Source organism: Haliotis cracherodii, unplaced genomic scaffold, assembly GCF_022045235.1.
Source record: "Haliotis cracherodii isolate W230 unplaced genomic scaffold, xgHalCrac1.p SCAF_4, whole genome shotgun sequence".
Lineage (NCBI taxonomy): Eukaryota > Metazoa > Mollusca > Gastropoda > Lepetellida > Haliotidae > Haliotis > Haliotis cracherodii.
In genome coordinates this window covers 69510783-69527449 of record NW_027266297.1, presented here as the reverse complement: position 1 = coordinate 69527449, position 16667 = coordinate 69510783, and the positions used below count along the sequence as shown (strand labels likewise).

The 16667-nt window shown below is 47.7% G+C and overlaps 2 protein-coding genes across 5 annotated transcripts in view; both read right to left on the bottom strand.

Moving 5' to 3' along the window:
• Positions 1 to 354: 354 nt before the first annotated feature.
• Positions 355 to 2360, bottom strand: LOC139479634 (uncharacterized). Its single transcript, XM_071262476.1, has 2 exons — positions 2313 to 2360; positions 355 to 1509 (listed from the first exon to the last, which is right to left on the bottom strand). Exons 1-2 carry the CDS (start codon positions 2358 to 2360, stop codon positions 355 to 357), a joined length of 1203 nt encoding a protein of 400 aa, XP_071118577.1.
• Positions 2361 to 4366: 2006 nt separating this feature from the next.
• The window catches only part of LOC139479198 (protein FAM135A-like), a 64634-nt gene continuing 52333 nt past the window's right edge, over positions 4367 to 16667 (bottom strand). For all 4 annotated transcript variants that reach the window (XM_071262037.1, XM_071262038.1, XM_071262039.1 and 1 more), the window contains 4 exons: positions 14783 to 14934; positions 13131 to 13241; positions 9128 to 9244; positions 4367 to 6180 (listed from right to left, as the gene is read on the bottom strand). In XM_071262037.1, the coding sequence (XP_071118138.1) occupies positions 5975 to 6180; positions 9128 to 9244; positions 13131 to 13241; positions 14783 to 14934 (586 nt within the window). In that variant the 3' untranslated portion in view covers positions 4367 to 5974. The remainder of the gene's footprint in view (positions 6181 to 9127; positions 9245 to 13130; positions 13242 to 14782; positions 14935 to 16667) is intronic.

Here is a 16667-nt window from a genome sequence, read left to right as displayed (position 1 = left end):
TGGCTTGTTGAAGTGGTCTGGATGGGACCGTATGGGAATGTGAGATGGAGAGAGTTCACAAGGCCACAACAAACGTAATATAATTTGTCACAAGACAGGAACAGACACACCATCTATTCACCTGAAACTAACACTATCTTAACTGTCTGCACAGATGTAAATGTGACACAGCGTCCCTGGGGATCTCCTTGCAGGTCGACAAATCACATTTTTTGGCCAGGGAAACAGTTTTATAAGCAACAACGAATATTTGTCCTTACAAGTCATAACACTCCCTCTCCTTGACCCAATGCACACACACAAAACAAAAAATACAACAAAAAAAATTCACATGCCTTTGGTTTATCTTTGAAGTTATTTTGGTAGATTTGTTGTGGCGGCGGCGCTGGTGGAATGAAAGAGGTAGTGGTAGTGGGGAGGGGGTAGTGGTAGTGGGGAGGGGGTAGTTGGTGTGGGGAGGGGGTAGTTGTTGAGGGGAGGGGGTAGTGGTAGTGGGAAGGGGGTAGTGGTTGTGGGGAGGGGGTAGTTGGTGTGGGGAGGGGGTAGTTGTTGAGGGGAGGGGGGTAGTGGTAGTGGGGAGGGGGTAGTGGTTGTGGGGAGGGGGTAGTGGTTGTGGTAGTGGGGAGGGGGGTAGTGGTTGTGGGGAGGGGGGTAGTGGTTGTGGGGAGGGGTAGTGGTTGTGAGGAGGGGGTAGTGGTTGTGGTAGTGGGGAGGGGGTAGTTGGTGTGGGGAGGGGGGTAGTGGTTGTGGTAGTGGGGAGGGGGTAGTTGGTGTGGGGAGGGGGTAGTGGTTGTGGTAGTGGGGAGGGGGTAGTGGTTGTGGTAGTGGGGAGGGGGGTAGTGGTTGTGGGGAGGGGGGTAGTGGTTGTGGGGAGGGGTAGTGGTTGTGAGGAGGGGGTAGTGGTTGTGGTAGTGGGGAGGGGGTAGTTGGTGTGGGGAGGGGGTAGTGGTTGTGGTAGTGGGGAGGGGGTAGTTGGTGTGGGGAGGGGGTTGTGGTAGTGGGGAGGGGGGTAGTGGTTGTGGGGAGGGGGTTGTGGTAGTGGGGAGGGGGGTAGTGGTTGTGGAGAGGGGGTTGTGGTAGTGGGGAGGGGGTTGTGGTAGTGGGGAGGGGGGTAGTGGTTGTGGGGAGGGGGGTAGTGGTTGTGGTAGTGGGGAGGGGGGGTAGTTGGTGTGGGGAGGGGGTAGTGGTTGTGGGGAGGGGGTAGTTGGTGTGGGGAGGGGTAGTGGTTGTGGGGAGGGGTAGTGGTTGTGGGGAGGGGGGTAGTGGTTGTGGGGAGGGGGGTAGTGGTTGTGGGGAGGGGTAGTGGTTGTGGTGATGGGTAGTGGTGGTTGTGTGGAAGGGGGTAGTTGTGGGGAGGGGGTTGTGGTAGTGGGGAGGGGGTTGTGGTTGTGGGAAGGGGGTTGTGGTTGTGGGGATGGGGTTGTGGTAGTGGGGAGGGGGGTAGTGGTTGTGGGGAGGGGTAGTGGTTGTGAGGAGGGGGGTAGTTGTTGTGGGGAACCTTAATCCTTGCTAGTCAGACCTTCATACTGACCACGATTCTAACAATATTAACAAGTCATATTGTAGAACCAACTGCTTACATAGTTTATAGGCCAAACCATTTCTTCCTACTTCTGCTGATGGCCAAGCTATTTCTTTCTGCATTTACTGATTTTCCTTCATTCAACATACATCAAGCCACAAAGAGAACATCAGTGCCGCAGCACTGTAGCTCACCTGGATAAATAGTCAACAGTGGAACAACAGCCACTGAACAAAAGTATGTCTGCACTGATGTTCAAAAGTGTTCTGCAGAAGTGCTGAGGACTGACCTAGAATCTGATGACCTGAACAACACAAGATGTCACGAGAGGAAACACAGTCCAAAGTTCACCTTTCCAAATGGCATCTATTTGTATCTATTAATGAAAATCCAAACTCAAACCTCTTGAATACACTGGGGTATTGTCATTGCTGGGAACAAGCATGTCAAGTTTCACCTTCATTTGTCAAGTGGTTTCTGAGGAATTTAAGTTTACAGCGCAAAGAACTGCAGTTTCAAAGAATTCTGGAGTGTGGTCAATGTTCCAAGGTTAAAATACAGGTAAAAATATTGCAAAAACTTGGGACAACTATGAACTACAGATATACTAAATTTCACAACATTTTGAACAAAGATGACTGGGAAGGTCAAATATAGGTCAAAATATAATTATTGATAAAAAGGAACTTATTTTTTGAGTATACTACCACATATGAACCAAATTTATTACATTTTGCAAGTAACTTGCTGATTGAAGGCCAAAAATGGGATGAGAACCTCTTGAACAAACTGGAGAGTCATCATGAGTGGGAACAAGTGGGTGAAGTCTCAGCTTCATCGGTCCACTGGATTCTGAGGAGAATATCTCAGACAACAGACGATGCACCACAGATGATCCACCAGAGGATGCACCACAGAGGATGTACACCAGACGATCAACCAGAGGATGCACGGCAGAGGATGCATCACAGAGGATGCATCACAGACGATGCACCACAGAGGATGCACCACAGACGATGCACCAGAGGATGCATCACCGAGGATGCACCACAGACGATGCACCACAGAGGATGTACGACAGACGATCAACCAGAGGATGCACGGCAGAGGATGCATGACAGAGGATGCACCACAGATGATGCACCAATGACGATGCACCACAGAGGATGCACCACAGACAAACAGGTCACAACATTAGTTCACTTGACCTTGAGTCAGGTTAGAAAAAAAAAAAAAAATGAAAAGAACAGCTTAGGATTGATTTGTGGTCAGTTTAATCATCAATCATATTTGAAAAAACAGTTACAAAAAAAGACAAAAATATGTTCAGAATATGCAGATTTTTTCAATAAAAAAAACGTATTCAAATATTTTTTAATTTACTCTTGCAAAATGCAGAGCAGGTTAATCCACAAAACAAGGAAGCAATGTTTGGCCTACTTGTAAAACTCCCCCCTCCCCAGGTCCTGTGTTTTTCACCCCCCCTGGGCCAATGTCTGTACACTAAGTAGTGGCGCCATCACAGCTCAGGTTAGATGTAAGTAGGAACAGAACGGACAGTCATACAAGTTTCACGTCAGGTCCACACATGGTAAACTCAACACTCGTACAAGTCTCTCATGAGGCGCCGACATGGTAAACTCAAAACTCATACAAGTCTATCATGGGGTACAGAGACAATCAAGTCATATATATATATATATACAGACCAATACACAAAATATTGTTGTCATATGCTATATACATTTTTATAAATAATCATTCCATCAAATGTACAAATTCATATGTTTCATTAGTTTATAAATAACTGTCCAAGTTGCAGGGCCCACAGCACAGTGTATAACATCAACATGTACAACAGAATCACTCCGCCCTGCAGCATGGCAGCATGTTAGTGACATAATTTACTCAGGCAAATCAAACTTGGATTTTTAACATTAGGGTACATCTGTTTAAGCTCTGGACATATAAGAATTGTCTTGAAATAAGGTTCTGTCAATATTTAAATGTCTATCGCACAGATGTACAATGCCATGATAAATGCACCCCCCTTCATCCCGCCCCCTCCTCCTTCATCCCGCCCCCTACTCTTTCATCCCGCCCCCTCCAACTCCTTCATCTACTCCAACTCCTTCATCCCGCACCCTACTTTTTTATTCCGCCCCCTCCTCCTTCATCCCGTCCTTCCTCCTTCATCACGCCCTCATCCTCCATCCCGCCCCCGCCTCCTTCATCCCGCCCCCTCCTCCTTCATCCCGTCCCTCCTCCTTCATCCCGCCCCCTCCTCCTTCATCCCGCCCTCATCCTCCATCCCACCCCTCCTCCTTCATCCCGCCCCCTCCTCCTTCATCACGCCCTCATCCTCCATCCCGCCCCCTCCTCCTTCATCACGCCCTCATCCTCCATCCCGCCCCCTCCTCCTTCATCACGCCCTCATCCTCCATCCCGCCCCCTCCTCCTTCATCCCGCCCTCATCCTCCATCCCACCCCCTCCTCCTTCACCCCGTCCCTCCTCCTTCATCACGCCCTCATCCTCCATCCCGCCCCCTCCTCCTTCATCACGCCCTCATCCTCCATCCCGCCCCCTCCTCCTTCATCCCGCCCTCATCCTCCATCCCGCCCCCTCCTCCTTCATCCCGCCCCCTCCTCCTTCATCCCGACCCCTACTTTTTTATCCCGCCCCCTACTTTTTTATCACATCCTCTACACTTTAATCCTGCCCCCTCCCACCCCTCTTCTTTATACCACCCCTTTCTCCTTCCTCACACCGCCTACTTCTTCCTCTCACTGCCTCCCGCCCCTTCTCCTTCATCCCGCCCCCTATTCCTTCATCCCACCCCTTAATAATTCACCCACACCCTCCCCATCATGTGGCTTCAGACAGTTAGAGGAAGGGGTCAACCCTTGTGGTTTATTGTCAAGGCAATCAGAAAAGACATCATACATGCTATGGCTCCCATTATCTAAACTACCATCTTTCTGTAAATTAAGAATTACATTCTTGATTGAATATGCTGCCTAAACGTAATATTGAACTTTTGGAAAAAAGTACCCCTCCATTGATTTAACAAAGACAGTGGACATTAAACAGACCACCTGGATACAAAGGGAAATAGATGGATAAAGTGTCAACACAAGCATCTCTTTCCAAGTGCATCAAAACATGCATCATCCCAGGCGAGTGTGTAGTTTGATTGAAACATTAAGAATAACCTGCATTGTTTGATTCAGGGGAATTCTTGGGTTGGAGCGACCAGATTACAAACTTTGTCAAAACGGTAATTGTGCTGTGACAGATTATTAGCAGGATTATTGACAATTCTAATCACACCTTCAGTTTCAAGAATCTTCTGTGAAAGCAGGAATCAGTATTATTGTGTGCCATTTTCCTGTAAAATATTCCAGAAATAACACTGTCCCCAACCTTCGTTTGCTCCTAGGATTCAGTGGAAACACCCGGTATAATAACTCAAATGATTTCAAATGCAGTGATCGAATGAAAATAATCTTGAAACTAGAATGATACCAGGAATAAGACATCGAGATATCTTAATATTGTACTTGCTGCGTTTACGACATGTTTCTAAAATAATGGTGAGCGGATGACTTTGTTGCGAGCCTCGTCCCCTGGTCAGGGGAGGTGAACACAAGAGATGAACCCAAGTACCAAGGTCAAGTTGGGTACTAGTATAGCGGATACTTCGTCACCCAAGAAAGTCATGTAATTGGAACTGCAATATTATATTCAGCCAGTCAGTGGTTATGTAAAGATTAAATAAAAACAGTGAGACGGAACGTCCGACAACTCAGTGGAACGCACATCTTGTCATAAACTTGATCATGAACAAGCTGTAATACACCTTCTTATGGAAGATCAATAGATCTCAGAACAAATATGGCTGCCTTCATCTAAACGATCTTCGAGATAAAATGAACACAACCACAGGATGAATATCTTGAGTCTCGAGCTATCACTGAAACCTGCTCCTGCTCTGAGGGTGAGTGAGGTGTTTCTTTGTCACTTTCAGCAATCCTCCCACCCCAGGGATTTTGAAGAACAGGCTTCACCACAGGTGCTGGACCCCAACACTCTCTGCTGATGAGGATCATAGGTCTTCCTCGTCCCCAGCAAGCCCTCACAGGTTTCATGTGTCTCTGGACCTTTGATATTCACGGAGTAAAGCATGCATATAGAATGTCTATAAAATGTAACCAGTATCACAAAATTCTAATATAACAGAGTCAAATATTCAGTAAAAATAAATGTAAATATATAAGTACCGAACAGGTTTCTCAAAATTGTAAGGACTGTCATTTCTAGATGCCATCTTGTTATGAACTGCCATATCTAACATCGTCATACATCCTCACAGATTTCTTGTATCCACGGGGCACCTGCCTCGTACAGACTAGCCATTTCAGATAACAACTGTCCCTCTTTGACAGCTGCTCCTATTTGAAGTATTTGAGAGCTGCAACAGCAAGGAACTTCTCGATGAAGAGCTCGGAGTCAAGGACAGCGATGTGGGCAGCACGTCCGATGATGGTGTTGGCGGTGCTGGACAGCGCGTGGAACACATCGTAGCGGATGAGCTTACATCCTGGGTTGTCCACCACGGGCTTCAGGATGTTCTCCACCATCTCCTTGTACACCGACCCTGAACACAGCAACACAGTGAGTGGTGTGGTGTGGTGTGGTGTGGTGTGGTGTGGTGTGGTGTGGTGTGTGGTGTGTCATGGTCTTCGGTGGTGTGGCATGGTGGTGTGTGATGTGTGGTGTGGCATGGTGGTGTGTGGTGTGTGGTGTGTCATGGTCTTCTGTGGTGTGGCATGGTGGTGTGTGATGTGTGTGGTGTGGCATGGTGGTGTGTGGTTTGGTGTGGGTGGTAAGGTGTGAGAAGTTTGGCATGGTGGTGTTTGGTGTGGCATGGTTGTGTGTGGTGTGGTGGTGTGTGGTGGTGTGTGGTGTGGTGTGGTGTGGTGTGGTGTGGTGTGGTGTGGTGTGGTGTGGTGTGGTGTGGTGTGGTGTGGTGTGAGTGGTGTGGTGGTGTGGCATGGTGGTGTGTGGCGTGGTGGTTTGTGGTGTGTGAGTGAGTCATATTGCAGTGTCAGCTTAGCAATGGTGTTGCAGATGGTGTTATCACTTGGTGAAGTACTGAAAAAAGGAATACACAAAAGCCCCAGCCGAGGAATGAACCCCACCCAGAGCACCACTTTTGCTTGAGTCCGCCATCCCCACCCTATCCCTGCCCACAGGCACCCCTAACCCAGCGCACAATGCACCACTCATCCATCCCACTCACGCTTGAGTACGCATCTCATCTCTAGCCCCGCCAACAGCACACCATTAACATATGAGTCTGCCATTCTAACCCTAGCCCCGCCCACAGGCACCCTAGCCCCGCCCATAGCGCAACACTCCCCCATGTGTCCACCAAGCCCCGCCAACAGATCACCACTAAAAAATGAATCTGCCATCCCACCTCTAGCCCTGCCCACAGGCACCCCTAGCCCGCCCACAATGCTCCATTTACGCATGAGTCTGCCATCCCACCCCTAGCCCTGCCCACAGCACACCACTAAAAAATTAGTCTGCCATCCCACCCCTAGCCCCGCCCACAATGCACCACTCACCTGTGAGTCCACCATCCCACTACTAGCCCTGCCAACAGCACACCACTCACCTGTGAGTCCTCCATCCCAACCCTAGCCCTGCCAACAATGCACCACTCACCCATGAGTCCTCCATCCCAGCCCTAGCCCCGCCCACAGCGCACCACTCACCCATGAGTCCTCCATCCCAACCCTAGCCCCGCCCACAGCACACCACTCACCTGTGAGTCCACCATCCCAACCCTAGCCCTGCCAACAGCACACCACTCACCCATGAGTCCTCCATCCCAGCCCTAGCCCCGCCCACAGTGCACCACTCACCCATGAGTCCTCCATCCCAACCCTAGCCCAGTCCACAGCGCACCACTCACCCATGAGTCCTCCATCCCAACCCTAGCCCCGCCCACAGCACACCACTCACCTATGAGTCCACCATCCCAACCCTAGCCCTGCCAACAGCACACCACTCACCCATGAGTCCTCCATCCCAGCCCTAGCCCCGCCCACAGCACACCACTCAACCATGAGTCCTCCATCCCAGCTCCAGCCCCGCCCACAGCACACCACTCAACCATGAGTCCTCCATCCCAACCCTAGCCCCGCCAACAGCACACCACTCACCTATAAGTCCTCCATCCCAACCCTAGCCCCGCCCACAGCGCACCACTCACCCATGAGTCCTCCATCCCAACCTTAGCCCCGCCCATCGCACACCACTCACCCATGAGTCCTCCATCCCAACCTTAGCCCCGCCCACAGCGCACCACTCACCCACGAGTCCTCCATCCCAACCTTAGCCCCGCCCACAGCGCACCACTCACCCACGAGTCCTCCATCCCAACCCTAGCCCTGCCCACAGCACACCACTCAACCATGAGTCCTCCATCCCAACCCTAGCCCCGCCAACAGCACACCACTCACCTATAAGTCCTCCATCCCAACCCTAGCCCCGCCCACAGCGCACCACTCACCCATGAGTCCTCCATCCCAACCTTAGCCCCGCCCACAGCACACCACTCACCCATGAGTCCTCCATCCCACCCCTAGCCCCGCCGACAGCACACCCATGAGTCCTCCATCCCACCCCTAGCCCCGCCAACAGCACACCAATGACTCCTCCATTCCACCCCTAGCCCCACCCACAGCACACCAATAACTCCTCCATCCCAACCCTAGCCCCGCCGACAGCACACCACTCACCCATGAGTCCTCCATCCCAACCCTAGCCCTGCCAACAGCACACCACTCACCCATGAGTCCTCCATCCCAACCCTAGCCCCGCCGACAGCACACCACTCACCCATGAGTCCTCCATCCCAGCCCTAGCCCCGCCCACAATGCACCACTCACCTTTGAGTCCACATCCCAACCCCAGCCCTGCCAACAATGCACCACTCACCCATGAGTCCTCCATCCCAACCCTAGCCCCGCCCACAGCACACCACTCACCTATGAGTCCTCCATCCCAACCCTAGCCCCGCCCACAGCACACCACTCACCTATAAGTCCTCCATCCCAGCCCTAGCCCCGCCCACAATGCACCACTCACCTTTGAGTCCACCATCCCAACCCCAGCCCTGCCAACAATGCACCACTCACCCATGAGTCCTCCATCCCAACCCCAGCCCTGCCAACAATGCACCACTCACCCATGAGTCCTCCATCCCAACCCCAGCCCTGCCAACAATGCACCACTCACCCATGAGTCCTCCATCCCAACCCTAGCCCCGCCCACTGCGCACCACTCACCCATGAGTCCTCCATCCCAGCCCTAGCCCCGCCCACAGCACACCAATGACTCCTCCATCCCAACCCTAGCCCCGCCAACAGCACACCACTCACCCATGAGTCCTCCATCCCAACCCTAGCCCAGCCCACAACACACCACTCACCCATGAGTCCACCATCCCAACCCCAGCCCTGCCAACAATGCACCACTCACCCATGAGTCCACCATCCCAACCCTAGCCCAGTCCACAACACACCACTCACCCATGAGTCCACCATCTCGCTGAGCAGCCTTGCAGTATTCAATGCGGGAAGAGTGGTATGGCACATAGCGGTCCTGATTGGACCCAACCAGCAGCACATGCTTGAAGTGTTGGAGAACTGGAACATAAGCACCTTGTCTGCACCAGTAGTATATTACATTAACTGTAATGGGAATGAGTATTTCTGATATTTGCATTTTACAGATTCTTGATGTGATTAGATGTGATTGATGTGATTAACTGAAGCAACATGGCATCACACTGCTTTATTGCTGAGAACAAGGCCACAAGACATAATGCATTGACAAAGTCATCAAAAACTGTACACACTTCATCTACACAAAATGATACTAAGTAACAACACATCGCATCACCTTCTTGATATCAAGCCTCAGAGCTGACACCATTAATTCATTCGTGACAACCCCCTACTCCTTCACCCTGCCCCCTCCCACCCCTACTCCTTCATCCTGCCCCCTCCCACCCCCTACTCCTTCATCCTAAGATTGACGTAGTTTAAATAGTTAAAATGGCGGCCAAAAGACGGCATGTTGAAGAAAACAATTCGCCAGCATGGGTCTACTGTATTATTTCTGAGCACAAAAACTGAGGGGTTTCCACTTTCACTTTCAAAACATGAACAGATCCCAGCAAAGACAGCTGAAACATTGTGTTTACCGATGATGACGTACGTCTAACAGTGAGTCAATGACAGATGTTAGCTAACAATCATCCCATACAAAATGTTACAAACTACCTTTCTAATTTATTTTGGCTGAAACACAATTAAGCAGCGTGTTTGCACGCTATCGCAATGACCTTGACCTTCTCAGCAAGAGCAGTTACAAGCTCCTTCCCAGCGATTGACACCTTCGTTACACTCTCGGTAACATCGCTGCCACCAGTGTGGGCGCGGTGGCCATTACAAGATTCTTGAAATTTGCCCTCTAAACCCATATTAGTAACGTTTATACTTTTGTTTATGTCTTTGAGAATGCCATCATATTTCATTTTGAAAAGGTTTACGACTGACCCTGTTTTCCAGATGAAACTACTTTGTTGTTTTAATAATCAGATTGGTTTGAGATTGCAGACTAACGGAAAATCAACCAACTTCTCCCTTACATTCTTACTATACCAATTTAAGATGATACTTTTAATGAAATAGAAATTCAAATTGACAAACAAAGAAAGTAATTTAGCAGGGGTAAGTGTATTCAGCGTCACGACTGTCGTCACTTGTTTGTAAACATAACAGTCATTCAGTTGCGAGTTCTACTCCTAGCATGGTTGGGGCCACCTATCACAGTGGCCAAAAGACGGTTTTGACTGGTGGCAGCGATAGTATAGAGAGCTCCCCGAACGGACTATCGCTGTGAGGAGCTTGAAGCAGTTAACATATATCGAGAATTAGAGTGGCTTCCCTTTAACTATGACTACAAGATGGGAAATTTATATTGTCTAATGGTGTCAGCACATCGTCGGTGGTTGTTGTTTGGAAATCATGTAGTGAATATTCCATAATGAATGACAAGGGAAAACGATTTAAGTTTATTCTTCAGTGTTGTGTTACAAATATTTCAGATATATTGGGTAGTTTGGATTCTAGGAAGGTTAATTCCCTTAATATTTATTCCATTTTGTTGATTCTGCTCTCAGTGCATAAACCGCGTGGCGGCTGTGGGACATCCTGTATGTAAACATGTATGTCTCATTGTTATATGTTTAGGATTTCCTTCTCAATAGGATGTTTGTGCAATGGGTTTGATGCAATCTGTGTTTGACATCTGGCCATACTGATGTGATACACTTACTTCCTGGTTAAAAGTTTCGGTTTTGCTACATATGTGAGATCTTTTATCGCGACAGTTAACAGGAGATAGATGAAGGACATCACAAGGAATGCCTGATCATATGGCAATGAAACATAAATACAAAAATTATAAATTTATTATCGTTACGAATATTTAACAACCTGGGATAGTGTGCAAAGACTTTTTACTTGTCCATGCGATTGTTCATTAGCCCCGGGATAGCATATTCATTTAGTCCAATATTCAGTAAGCGTGACCAGGGATTTGTATCTCAATATGAGTCTAAAGGGTAGCGACACATGTTATATCTGGGATGACACTTTCTTCATAAAGTGCAGATTCTTGTACCTATTTGGGTTGTGTCCTGTCCTAAATGGCATTGTGTATTTAAAGGGTAGACAAACTGGAAAAAAAAATATTTGTTCAAAATTTGGATTTTTCAATATATCCTTAATTTCTTCCTGAGTTATTTTAGCATTGTATACAAATGTTAGGACTTTTGAAGAGGGAAATTGTACTGATATTAGCTGCAGATCTGGGGCTGAATATCGGCCTTAGGGTAGGTTTCAATACATCCCTGATAACATTCCCAATCACATGTTCCAGATGCACAAATAAAATATAATAGCTTTTTTATTTATTATAAACAAGAAGACGAAGTCATTTATATGCCCATTGTCCAATCTTAAAGACAATGACATGTGCAATCAAATGTGACATTGTAAATTATCAGTTTGTCCACCTGCTTGTGGAAGAGGTTGAATACAAGAGCTACTGTATAACATCTCCATAAAACTTTGTACAGATATCTGCTTTAGTAAGACTGTAATGATTAACAAATGATATTTTGTATCCTTGAGCACTTCCAATTTTTACTCATTCAGATATCATGAATTGTATTGTAGAGCACTGTTATACAGGCAGGAATTGTTGCAGCCCTACCCTTCACAGGTACAGTAACGGTTATAACGAACACGCTTATAATGACCTGACGGATATAGCGAACTTACCTTTCTGTCCCTAAAATTTGATGTAGTTATGCTGTATATATGCCTATAACGAACCACGGTTATAACGAACTAAAATTAGTGGTCCCTTTGAGTTCGTTTTAACCGTAGTTTTCTGTAGTTACCAGGGTAAGGTACACAGTACAGATAAGGTACACGGTACAGATAAGGTACACGGTACAGATAAGGTACACGGTACAGATAAGGTACAAAAGTTGTGAGCATGCTGACCCCACAATATGAGGTGAATTTCTAATACATCTGATATGAATCCTTCTATCACTTTGTTGCAGTATCTACTGATGTGCCATTAAATGAATTGCAAGTACTCAGATAATGGCTTGTTTTTTAGAGAAAGTTATCCCTAAAAAGTGAATGAGATGTTTTACGCTCCATTAGAGAGATACCTACAAACAGAGCTCCTGCTCAGTTTTGAGTTAATGAATTTTTACTCGAGGGACTCCATTTTAATTGGGTTATTACATTTTTCATTGGGTAACTGATATTTTTTCACTCATCTAGTCATCACTCTATTGGGTTTTTCCCAAAATAAGTGAACATTTTAAGATCTAAAAATAATGAAAGAATGTTCTAAATACATAGGCTTGACTCGGAAAGTAAATTACCTCGTAATTGTGTTTCGGAAATTAGGTCCTTTATACGCATGCTGAAAAAGCTGATATTATAATTTGAGTTTTTCATTTAATGCATGCGTTTCTGTATGCAAGTTAATTGAAAGTAATTGAATTTTGAATATTTTTGGGGGGTATTTTATGCAAATACGCTGCTTATCTGTAATCTCTGTATGAATGTTTCTAAAGCGTCTGTAAACCCATAACACAGAGATATATACAACTGAAAACAAGAGTGAGTGAGTGAGTTGGGTTTAACGCCGCTCTTAACAGTATTCCAGTTATATCGCGGCGTGTCAGCTTAATGTGGGAGGAATGCCCGAAGTAATGCAGGCCTCAGACGTTTACCACTTCAGTGAAACCCACGAGCACAGGTATGGTGCTGACAAACCTAGAAACATAATCGGGGCGAACTAGGATTTGAACCCACAATCATGTTTCTGGCATGCCCAAGGGACGCAACTCTGCACAGCGAATCGCGGCAACTTAGACGACTGGGCCACCCGTGACCCCACTGAAAACAAGAAGCGGCTAAGGGAGGGTTTGTGTACCTGGCTTGCAGCTGAGCTTGTAGAGGAAGGACTGGCGCGGGTCCGGATGGTCCTTCATGCTGAGCTGCAGCAGTGACCCCGACTTCTTCCACTTCTGCATGAACCACATCCCTGCAGACACACATTCACGCATACACCACATGGAAACTCATGTTGTTTGTTTGTTTCTTTGTTGTTTAATGCTGCACTGAGCAATATCCCAGCTATATGACGGCAGCCTGTAACTAATGGAAGTCTGGACCAGACAATCCAGTCACTGATTTTGTGAGCAATGTGATATTGGTAGTCTGACCACCAGTCACCACTTGTCACCTGTTACAACCAAAAGGTCCTAGGTTTCTGGTGACCTATTGTAAGTCTGGAATCCCCATAGTACAACCAGCATGGGTTGGTGGAGATCTGTTCTAACCTGCAATCCCCACGGTACAACCAGCATGGGTTGGTGGAGATCTGTTCTAACCTGAGATCCCCACGGTACAACCAGCATGGGTTGGTGGAGATCTGTTCTAACCTGAGATCCCCACGGTACAACCTGCATGGGTTGGTAGAGATCTGTTCTAACCAGGAATCCCCATGGTACAACCAGCATGGGTTGGTGGAGATCTGTTCTAACCTGAGATCCCCACGGTACAACCAGCATGGGTTGGTGGAGATCTGTTCTAACCAGGAATCCCCATGGTACAACCAGCAAGGGTTGGTAGAGATCTGTTCTAATCAGGAATCCCCATGGTACAACCAGCATGGGTTGGTGGAGATCTGTTCTAACCAGGAATCCCCATGGTACAACCAGCATGGGTTGGTAGAGATCTGTTCTAACCTGGAATCCCCATGGTACAACCAGCATGGGTTGGTAGAGATCTGTTCTAACCTGGAATCCCCATGGTACAACCAGCATGGGTTGGTAGAGATCTGTTCTAACCAGGAATTCCCACAGTACGACCAGCATGGGTTTCTGGGGACTTATTGTAGTGAGTGAGTGAGTTGGGTTTAACACCGCTTTCATCAGTATTCCAGTAATATCACTGCATGTCAGCTTAATGTGGGAAGAAAGCCCGAAGTGATGCATGTCTCAGACGTTTACCACTTCAGTGAAACCCACGAACATGGGTATGGTGCTGACAAACCTAGAAACGTAATCGGGGTGAAACAGGATTCGAACCCACAATCATAGGTTTCTGGCGTGCCCAAGGTACACAACTCTGCAAAGCGAATCGCGGCGCCTTAGACGACTGGGCCATCCCAATGGTGTAGGAACCTCATGTTACCATGAATCCTTCCCATACCCCCATGTTGCACATCAGTATACAAACCATTCAGTTACCTATTCATTTTAATGAGTGAGTGGGTAGGGTTTAACACTACTGGAACAGTGTTCCGGGTTTATCCCAACTGGATGTATGAGGAGAGCCCAATTGATGTAGGTCTTAGACGTTTACCACCTTGGTGAAAGTCACAGGCATGGTGCTGACAAGCACAGAAACGTAATCAGGTCAAACCGGGTTTTGAACCCAAGGTTATAAGTTCATGGCATGCCTAAGAGAGGCAACTCTACACAGCCAATTACAGAGCCATACACAACTAGACACCCAGTGTCTCCATTTCTTATAATGACACAAATAGCAAGAAGGATTAATGGTCTAACAGACACCCACCCATATTGACGAGGCCGCTCGTGTTGTAGATGGATCCAAGATGGGGGCCGGACAGCGACAAGAAGGTGTACAGTTTCGGCAGCAGGTGAGTGAGTTGCGGTCGAGACAGTGCCGAACGGATGATGATGTTTCCAAGAGAGTGACCAATGAAACTGCAATGTGGAATTACATCACTTTATAATTTGGTTCATTGTCCTAAAGCAATATTTTACTTATATCAAGTGTGGATAGCATCTTCTCTGGCAGTCACTAACCCAAGGACCTTTATCGTCGTGGCCATCCATACCTATCTCTTCTGACAAGTTTGTTTGTTTGTTCTCTAACGCCACACTCAGCAATATTACAGCTATATGATGGGGGTATGTAAATAATCGAGTCATGATCATGAGTATCTATCCATGCAATTGGGATATGATGACATGCATCAACCAAGTCAGTGAGCCTGACCACTTGGTCCTATTAGTCACGTCTTACGACAAGCAAAGTCGCCTCTTAAGACAAGAATAGTCGCCTCTTAAGACAAGCATGGGTTGCTGAAGACCTATTCTGACATGGATCTTCACGGGTTTTATGACGAGAATCTATGTCCTGCAAATAACAGAGTCTGCACCAGGCAAACAAGAGACTGACAGCATGAGCACTGATCCACACCATGGATGTACGATGGTCACACAGTCGGACAACCCAATCCCCAGTTTAGTGGGCCTTACAACCTGCATGAAGTACGTCCCTAGCCTGCACTGCCCCTTGTTTCTACATGAAGACATCGTGATCAAACCCACTCCCATCACGTGTGAGCAAGTACTGGCATGTCAGTCCACACAGGTCTCTCACACAGTTACAAGGTTAACAACACACACACCCAGCCTCATCACTTGTGAGCAAGTACTGGCATGACAGTCCACACAGGTCTCTCACACAGTTACAAGGTTAACAACACACACACCCAGCCTCATCACGTGTGACCAAGTACTGGCATGACAGTCCACACAGGTCTCTCACACAGTTACAAGGTTAACAACACACACACCCAGCCTCATCCTGTGTGAGCAAGTACTGGCATGACAGTCCACACAGGTCTCTCACACAGTTACAAGGTTAACAACACACACACCCAGCCTCATCACGTGTGACCAAGTACTGGCATGACAGTCCACACAGGTCTCTCACACAGTTACAAGGTTAACAACACACACACCCAGCCTCATCACGTGTGAGCAAGTACTGGCATGACAGTCCACACAGGTCTCTCACACAGTTACAAGGTTAACAACACACACACCCAGCCTCATCACTTGTGAGCAAGTACTGGCATGACAGTCCACACAGGTCTCTCACACAGTTACAAGGTTAACAACACACACACCCAGCCTCATCACGTGTGAGCAAGTACTGGCATGACAGTCCACACAGGTCTCTCACACAGTTACAAGGTTAACAACACACACACCCAGCCTCATCACTTGTGAGCAAGTACTGGCATGACAGTCCACACAGGTCTCTCACACAGTTACAAGGTTAACAACACACACACCCAGCCTCATCCTGTGTGAGCAAGTACTGGCATGACAGTCCACACAGGTCTCTCACACAGTTACAAGGTTAACAACACACACACCCAGCCTCATCCTGTGTGAGCAAGTACTGGCATGACAGTCCACACAGGTCTCTCACACAGTTACATGGTTAACAACACACACACCCAGCCTCATCCTGTGTGAGCAAGTACTGGCATGACAGTCCACACAGGTCTCTCACACAGTTACAAGGTTAACAACACACACACCCAGCCTCATCCTGTGTGAGCAAGTACTGGCATGACAGTCCACACAGGTCTCTCACACAGTTACAAGGTTAACAACACACACACCCAGCCTCATCACGT

Coding starts and splice junctions, on each gene's coding strand:
- LOC139479634 (XM_071262476.1), bottom strand. CDS start 2,360: ATGAAGCTGAGACTTCACCCACTTGTTCCCACTCATGATGACTCTCCA. Junction 1,510..2,312: donor CCACTCATGATGACTCTCCA/GTTTGTTCAAGA, acceptor AGGTCTGACTAG/CAAGGATTAAGGTTCCCCAC.